The sequence below is a fragment of the Pygoscelis adeliae genome, unplaced genomic scaffold (genome assembly GCF_000699105.1).
Source record: "Pygoscelis adeliae isolate BGI_AS28 unplaced genomic scaffold, ASM69910v1 Scaffold226, whole genome shotgun sequence".
Lineage (NCBI taxonomy): Eukaryota > Metazoa > Chordata > Aves > Sphenisciformes > Spheniscidae > Pygoscelis > Pygoscelis adeliae.
Genome location: NW_008824983.1, coordinates 392,014 through 400,591, shown reverse-complemented (window position 1 = coordinate 400,591; position 8,578 = coordinate 392,014). Strand labels below are relative to the sequence as shown.

At 41.9% G+C, this 8,578-nt stretch overlaps 1 protein-coding gene across 1 annotated transcript in view; it reads right to left on the bottom strand.

Moving 5' to 3' along the window:
• Nucleotides 1-8,578, bottom strand: part of COLQ (collagen-like tail subunit (single strand of homotrimer) of asymmetric acetylcholinesterase) — a 30,367-nt gene that overhangs the window by 19,104 nt on the left and 2,685 nt on the right. Inside the window, exons 4-7 of the mRNA XM_009325743.1 lie at nucleotides 7,579-7,680; nucleotides 4,834-4,878; nucleotides 4,096-4,122; nucleotides 2,321-2,392 (exon numbers count right to left, since the gene is read on the bottom strand). Of these exons, the coding sequence (XP_009324018.1) occupies nucleotides 2,321-2,392; nucleotides 4,096-4,122; nucleotides 4,834-4,878; nucleotides 7,579-7,680 (246 nt within the window). The remainder of the gene's footprint in view (nucleotides 1-2,320; nucleotides 2,393-4,095; nucleotides 4,123-4,833; nucleotides 4,879-7,578; nucleotides 7,681-8,578) is intronic.

The following is an 8,578-nucleotide window of genomic DNA, read 5'->3' as shown; positions in this document are numbered from 1 at the left end:
ATGTCAAATAGTTGAGACAAGCCTGACCTTGGTGTAGCTTTGTAGTCAGAGGTCTGTATTGCAACTGTATTCTGCCTGAGTCCTCATAAGTTACCTTATTCTTCTATTTGCATTTTCTTGGGTGTGTAACTTGTACTTCAGTTTTGCCAGATGTTATTAAAGGACATGCAAGCAAATCAGCAGCAGCAGTGCATCCTTTTAGTGCATGAAGGTGCATTGTCTCTACCCAGCATCGCTTCCACTGAGTTGCAGAAAAGAAAGGTATTTTGCTGCAAGCCTTTATGGCTTGGGGAGGCATAGCAACTACTTTTATCATAGTTCTGAGACATCATGAGCTTTACAGTGGTTTGGAGCCAGTAAATCATGAAAAGGCTTTACAACAACTTCTCTGGCTGCTGTCAGCTAATTATATCTAGGCTGAAATATGGAGTAGTCCCCGCAGGCATGCAGCAGCCCTAGCAGCAGAATACAGTTGGTTCTCATTCTCCTTTGGCTTTCACTGTCCTAGTAGTGGAGAGGATTTTCACATTGGCTGCTGCCCCCTGCAGAAGTTCAGAAAAGACTTGAAGAAACAAAGTAGGAGAAATAAGGATTGGACCAAGGCTGTGTCAAAGAAAGAGAAGACAAGTAAGGAGACCCAGCTGAAGAAACAGAAGGCACAGAGATGGGACTGAGAAAAAAAAAAAACCACCAAATAGCAGCTTACTGGAGATTTACAGCGGGAAGAGGATGCAGCAAATGACTATAGTGAAGATAAGTATCAGGAGTTTGGGAAGATCAGAAATCAGAAGAAGAGAAAGGAAAGAGAGACACAACTGATAGAAGGGAACGCAGAGATCTGCTGGCCTCTATTCGACCGGAGCCTTCACTGACAGGCAGGAAACTGAAATTTATAAAGACCAGAAGAAATGAAAGTGTGAACCCATCGAAAGAACAGAAGAGACAGATATCAGAGGAGACAACAACAGCAGAAGAATTGGAATCAAACAGCAAGTAGGACTTGCAGACAAAGTATAGGAAAAAGTATTACTACTGAATGTGAGGGATGCTTCTAGGAGTGTGATGAAAAAGCATAACAACAGACAAAGAGGAGATAAAATAAAAATTAGGAAGACTTCATAAATAAAACTAGACCTTATATAAGGAAAAGGCCAAGTTAATGTGTTTTCTGACTGCTGTGCTCTCAGTAATCGGACTGTGAGGGACCGGGGTATTTGGACCTTCCTTCTGCCCTCACTGCTCCCGCTGTGCGAAATCACAGCACACTGCAGTTTGGGGAACACCATTTCTCATCTCACAGTTCAAAGTGAACATTGGTTCCTTTTTTGTACATAGTGTCTTGTTGCTTGCCTACATTCCCACATACTATAATATGATGTTCCTCATCTAACATAGCTGTGAAGAGCTTGAGGGTCTGCTTCCCGGGTGTGGCTTGAATTCAGAAATCATCTACTACTATTCTTGCAGTAGCAAGAGCTACTGCATCACGTCCTCTGAGGTGGGAGCACCAACCTTCATGGAGCAAATGAAGAGTCAAAGATTTACTGGAAAATGCAGCTTCGAACTAAACATTGTGTGCAGTCCTTTTGCCTGATGCATACTGGATTGAAGAAAAGTAAGTTATCTCAAAAGTCCCAGTAGAAACTCCCTATACTGTGGCTCCTGTGAAGAGCTGTATGCCTTTTGCATAAGGTAATAGTAAAGGACTGTCCTTCAGCTTTTTTATAATAAATGCGGATGAAGCAACCACTCTGCAGTAGTAAAGCATGTCCTGTCATTTCTTCTGCTGTTGGCTATGAAAAATCACAGGAATGAATGTTTGTTTGTATGGGAATGGACTTCAAAGATCTGATCAGCAATCCACATGGTTTGTAATCTCTTTCCCCGACACCAACTTGGTATTTTCCCTGTGGTCACATGGGCACACAGTTACACTTCCAAGAAGTACACATTCAGGCAAAGAGATCATCATAAAGGACAGTCACAAAGATGATGATCAATTTTGAAACACTGATTCATATGATTGTGAGACACCAGTGGTTATCAATGAGTCTTCATTAGATTGACTTTCAATTTCCCCTTCATGTATTTTAATCAACATAAGAGGTGCTACAGGGGCTAGGCTGAAGGTGCAGTAACCTAACCCTAGACTGGGCAGGTCTTTGCAGAGTGGTGTAAGAAATGGGACAAGCACAGAGTGTCCTTGCACTGCTGCAACTTCCCAGCCTCCGGCAGATAGTGGTTTAGAGACTTGCCGAGACAACTGTTGTGTTCAGATCGCGATGTTGAACAGGTGATCCCATGTGAATTTTAATCTTACCTTTGGTCCCACAGGTCCAGGCAATCCTACTGGTCCTGGCATCCCAGGGATGCCCGGGGGACCTGGTCTACCCTTGAACAGAAAAAAACCGATTACAATGATTCATGTAACAACATTCCTACACACAGGCCTCCACTGCATACAGGAGATATGGAGGAATTAAGTCTTTTCAGGAAAAGAACTGCAAATGCTTCTTTACCTTGTTTTTAACACAAAAAATACTATATTATATTCATAATACAGTTTGTGTTGATGTTACTGGAGGAAGTGTGGGCTCGCAGAAATACCAGGTTATACCGATTCAAATAATTAGATCAGCTACAGAGTAAATCTACATGCAGTCAAAATAATCATCCTAAAAACCCAGTATCAATAACTTAAATCCTCTTTTCATTTAATAATACAATGTAAATAAAAAAGACCTGCATGTAATTAATTATATCAGTACGAATCCAGTTCACATTAAGAACAGAACCAAATCTTTAACTGATATTCCTATTTTTATTTACTATTATTCTTATTCTGAACATTCTCATATTACTAGCTATAATTGCTCTTTATTAGCTACTATATGACTAGCAATAACTACATACATACAGTTGCTCATGTATTTTAATTACTGCCTGTAAATCACTGATTATCTCCTAAAATGCGGCAGATTAGTGCTATTCCACTGCTTTACACCACTCGACAATATGATCTTACAAATGTCATCATGACATTTGGGGCTAAGAGTGACCTCCCGTGAACCAGGCAGCTTTTAGCAGGAGTTATACCGTTTTATTTCCAACTTAGACAACTTCTCTTTTGGGACCTACTAATTTTTGTTAGAAGAGTAAGTACAGATGTACTGTGTTTAAGGTTTGCACTCTCTTATAGGTTGGTGGGTGACTCTCTCCGAGACATTACTGTTTTGAACACTTGAATTTATATAAGTAATTTTCTTTTACTGTAGGGCATTTGCAATTTGGATTAAAGAAGAAGACCTCTTGTTTATGTGTTTCGTATTTATTTGAATTACTAATTGGTAGCTAGTGTTAAAATCCTTTGTATATTATTAGAAGGGTGTTAAAATCCTTGGTATATTATTAGAAAGGTACTTCTTTTCCTGGTTAGTGACTACCCCCTGCATATCTCTGATTTCATCCTGCATTTCTATCTTCTTTTAAAGTTAATTACATTAAATGGAGGTACTTAGCGACTGAGATAACGTATTCTGTTTCATCACATGTAGGGGCACATATTTTTGGCAATGTATCATGGCTCATGTGTCACGCAGCATAGGATTGTAGTCAGCATATTGCATTGGTGCAAAAACTCTGTAAGTGTAATCATTAATGGTTATTCCTCCTTCAGGGGTATTTGACCGAGCCTTGTTTAGACTTTGGAGGAGTACAAAGTTTGATTTTGCTTTGGGCTTTTTTTAATACACCTTTTATGATAGCTCACATACTCTGCTTCCTCTATCCACAGAAACATAGTTCAGGTCATTTCCCACTCTGTTGTAATAGTCCGGCCAGAGCCGCGTGCGCTTACTGAGGGAATTTGTTAAATTCAAACCAGCTGGGACAGCTCTCCAAGCCAGAGAGCCCAGCTCTCCAGCCCTGTGCCCAGAGCTCCTTACCACCCATCCTGGGTATCAGGGGAAGCAGCACAAACCTGTTAAAAACTTCAACATTAGCTAATTTATATTTAACTATTGTCTGCACCCCACTCTGACGACTGCTATGTGTCAAGTATTAGATGGGTGTCTGAGACAACACCTTCGTTCATACCTTTCTTCCTGGCCTGCCAATCTCCCCCTGCCAGAGAAAGGAATATATTAGTCTCATAGGCACCACATGAAGCACAGTGGCTCATTAGTTAATGCACTTATAAAAAAAAAAAAAAATTAGGAATATCTTTGTGTTCAAGACTTTGCTTCCAGAGGTAAAATGAGAAGAACTGCTTTAGCGGAGCTCGTTGGTCTTTCCTGTGTTTTTAACCCTAAATCTACAGTCACACCCTTGTACAACAAAGCATGTAATTACGTGCCCAGCTTCAGGTATAAAGCTCCTTAAATATCATCATGAAACAAATGCTTTGCAGATCTGAAGCCGTAACTTAACATATATAACTTTTAATATCTGAGCTGATCCATACAATTAACACTGCATGGGAGGGCTCTGCTTCTCACGTCCTCCCAGAGGGACAAGGAGGTCAAAGGCTGTTGGATCAGTAAGATCACTCACTTGTGCACCTGAGCTGTTTTCTTAACACGTGCTGTAGACATAAGTAGCTATCATGAGAATCCATAAAAAATATTTCAAGGTTGAAAATGAACACTGAAAGATGAAGATTTAAATTGTAGCTTCAAACCAATTCACAGCTTTACATTCAAATTAAAGCAAATCCCCACATCCAAAAGGCCCACTATTGATTAAACAGACAAGGGAAAAAGTGAACACAAGCCCCCCCATCTCTTTCCTTGCCCCCCTCAAAAATACACCAAACTCCGTAACACAAGCACTTACTTTCTCCCCTTTTGGTCCCATTATACCAGGAATTCCTTGTGGACCCTAGGGAGAAAAGTGAACGCATTAGTAAGAAGGCACTGGTGGTTGTCTTCCCTCAACCCATGGCCCTGTAAGTGTCTCCTGGAAACAGTGTGAACCCCCAAGGTTGGGGTGTTGGATGTGGTGTTTGAATGTGGCCTCTAAATGCCAGGTCTGTACCATCGCTGAATGGCAGGCTGGAGAGTTGGACTGACATGAGAAGTGCAGGGTCATCTTCTAGATGAAGAAAACTGGCAAGAAAAAAGGCCTGGGGCAAAGGAAAGGTGAGAAGTTATTGGAGTCCTGAAGAATTAGCGACAATGAGGACACAGAGACACCATGTCAGCTGGCAAAGGAGGTCAGCCAAAGAGGTGGTAAGGGAAGTGGTATAAAACATGTGGGATGGGCTCTGCAATGTGGTATGGACATGGAGCATTGCCACCACTTCTGAATCCTGAAGATATTTCTCTCTCTCAAATAAGGCTGATTCTCCTTTCAGGAGACTTCTTAATCCAGGTAGACCTTGAACTGCATCTCAGAAAAAAAATCAGAAAACCGGTTTTGTTTCTAGAATGCTTCAGTTCACAGACCACCTTTTATTTTTGAACAACTAAGGAAAAAAATCCCCTGAGCCTGCATCAGAGGAGCATTAGATTCACTGTACATATCACTCACTCCAGGTTTGGATCCTGGCTGTCTTATACTGTCCAAAACATGATGCAAATTGTACATGAATAGGAGCAAAGTGTACCCTCAAATGCAAATTACTACAACTATTTTAGTCAGTAGAGTTATTTTAGGTTTTCAATAGTGTAAATCAGTATGCACCCTATTAGAGACAGAGCCAAATTTTATCTTATTTCTTTCATTTTACTTTAGGTTACACATGGGAGGAATTATATTCTGAGTTACATCATTACAAATCTAATTCTCCTTCTTATGAAAAAGTGTTAAAATCCAGCTCTGAGTCAACAATATGAGCTTTTACAACTCCTTTGAAAGTCATGCAAGCTACAAGCAGAAAAGAATTCAGAAATACTTCTTAGATGTTTTTTTTTGTAATGGTAGCATTTTTTTCCAGGTGATCATTGTCATAAAAGTATTGCCCAAAGGACTGCTGGCTCTAACATTGTCCCGTTATAAGACACAGTCCTGTAATTTATAGTTAAAAATTCCAAAGCCATGTTATACCCACCCTACTGTCTGCCATTGTGATAAAATCTGCCAGCCTACTCTATTTAAAAATATTCTTGGAGGGATCATAGATCATTTGGTTGCAAGATTAGTATTATTTATAGCAATGGACCTTGCAGAACAATAGAGTTAATATTACTGTTCTTCCAATTTAAGTCAGAGAGAGTATTAAGAGGATTTTAAAAAAAAAAGACAGTCTAGCGAAGACTGAAATAACAAGTGCTTCTTTCACATGTACTGCAACTCTGGATCATGGCCAACCACACTGCAGGGCTGTTTCATAATGCAGAGAAGACTTTTCTCAATACAGGACAGGACAAACGTTTCCCACCGCTTCTCTCTGCACGTCATCATTCACATGCTGAATGAGTCTGCCTCATCCTGCATCTCAGCAAAGCCAAAATGGCAGAACAGAAAAGCCACGGTTCATAAAACAAGACTTTGTGGCTTTCACGTTGCATCTTCTAGACTATTTACAAATACCTTCTGAAGTATTGACTTCTGAATAATTAAAGCTAAGCTCTTTGCCACATAACCGAACCTTTACTGTGATGCACTGTCCTTACTTTTTAAACAGTGTTTGGCTGCTTGTTAACTTCTCAGGCTGCCAAAGCCTCAGTTACAGCTTTACTGCAGCAAAGGTCCCGTGCCGTGCCTGCTATTAGCTGTACTGTAATAAAACCGGCACCCAGGGGCCTCGAGGAAGATCACTGTCCCAAAGCACCAGGTACAGCACATAGATAGGGACCGCCTGTGCCCCAGGAGAAACTGGAAGTACCTCTCCCTGAAAAGCTGTATTTTTCTTTGGAGGGAATGGACTGGAACGGACAGGCAGATGGGTGATCTTCTCCACACTACAGAGATGTTCACAAAAACCTTCTCCCTAGAGGTGGACCATTTCCTCAGAAGATTTCTGACCTTCCTCAGAAGATTTCTGAATGTACAAATTGTAGAAAGAGAAACGGGAGCTCAAAGGGACTGACCCAAGGCTACACAGCAAGTCAGAGGCAGAGATGTTGCAGGTCAAGCTAGGAGATCCCACATCTCCTGGATGCCATCCCATTGCCCTTCTGAAGCCCCTCCTTGACTCTGGTCTGTACTGTAGGTGTTTGCCTTCTCAGTTTGCCTACTCCACTAACATTCAAGTTCATTGCACCTCTTGTGCATCCACTCCACGGGCTTTTTCCCTCACGTAAAGGACAACGGAGTCTAAAGCAAAGAAAAAATTAGCAAAGAGCCTCTGAAGGAAGTGATGGCACCTCCGGGATTTTTGATGGGTGCTACCCACTGTAAAACTCCATGAAAATGAAGGGTGAACTCGAAACCTACTGGAGTATGCAAGGCAGGGATGGGAACATAGGGTAAAAAGCCTACATGATTTATGCATAGCCATATCAAAATGAAATTAAGCCAGAGCTTGGCATGCTTATTAAGTGGTAAAAAGCATTTGCAGAAGATGTTTTACAGCTTTGTAAGGACCTTGGAGCAAGTGAGAGAATGATGTGGTTTAATCACAAATGCATCACTCACCTGGGGGCCAGGAGGCCCTGCGGGGCAATGGGATTCGGGCAGAGAGGAAGCCTGTATTGTCTGGAGCTCTTGACCCAACTCTTTCATATCCAGGGCAAGCAGCTTCTATGTAACATAAAACATATGTGCCAACATGCAGCCATACATAGCCAGTTGGAGAAATGCATGAATAAACAGCCACCAAACGCTACAGCTTCAAGAGAGTCTATTTGCTCCCTTCGGGAGAAGCCTAGGGTTTGTCACAAGGTTATCTTCATGGACACTTGTACATTAGCACTTCAGCATAGCATCCTGCCCCACGCGTCCTCCTCCTCCTCTCCCAGAGGCGTGCCGCAGCCAGGCTGTCACACGCCCCTCCGAGCCAGCGTGGGACCCTGGCCTATTCTTAGACCTGACCCTGCTCTCTCCACCCCGCTTTACAAGTAGCAGCTCCTCTCCGAAAATAACATCTTTGCTCTAATAATAGAGACTATGCTCAGCAGGGCTATAGGCAGCGTGAACTTCGCTCCAGAAGATACGAACTTGTAGGCATTCATTCACTGCAGATCAGAGCTGATGCCTTTAAAGATCAATGAATGTCTAATCCTTTGACTTCAAAATTAGACTTGCATGAGTAAGCTGCCTTATTTATGTCCTGTGACAAAAATGATCTCCCCTGGAAATGCAGACGAACACTGAGCCAGGAACACTGGGTTAACACAACTGATGTTCTGCTTCCAAGTGAAAAGACATTTTCCAGAAAAGCTTCAACTAGACACTCCAAAGCACAAACTGCTCGTAGTGAATTCACGTGGCTCCTATCCTCCTAGTAACTACTTAGTTTTATTTTGTGTTTTTATGGAGGAGATGGTGTGAAGGGTGATTTAATGCTCAGATTACTCTCTGGGCTGCTTGGAGGAATCTCAGGGGCCCTGGTTCCAACCTCCTCCTCACTGAAGGAGTACATCACATTTCCTAAGGAGATCTTGTCTCTGGGCCACCTTTCTGTGGAAACCACGGC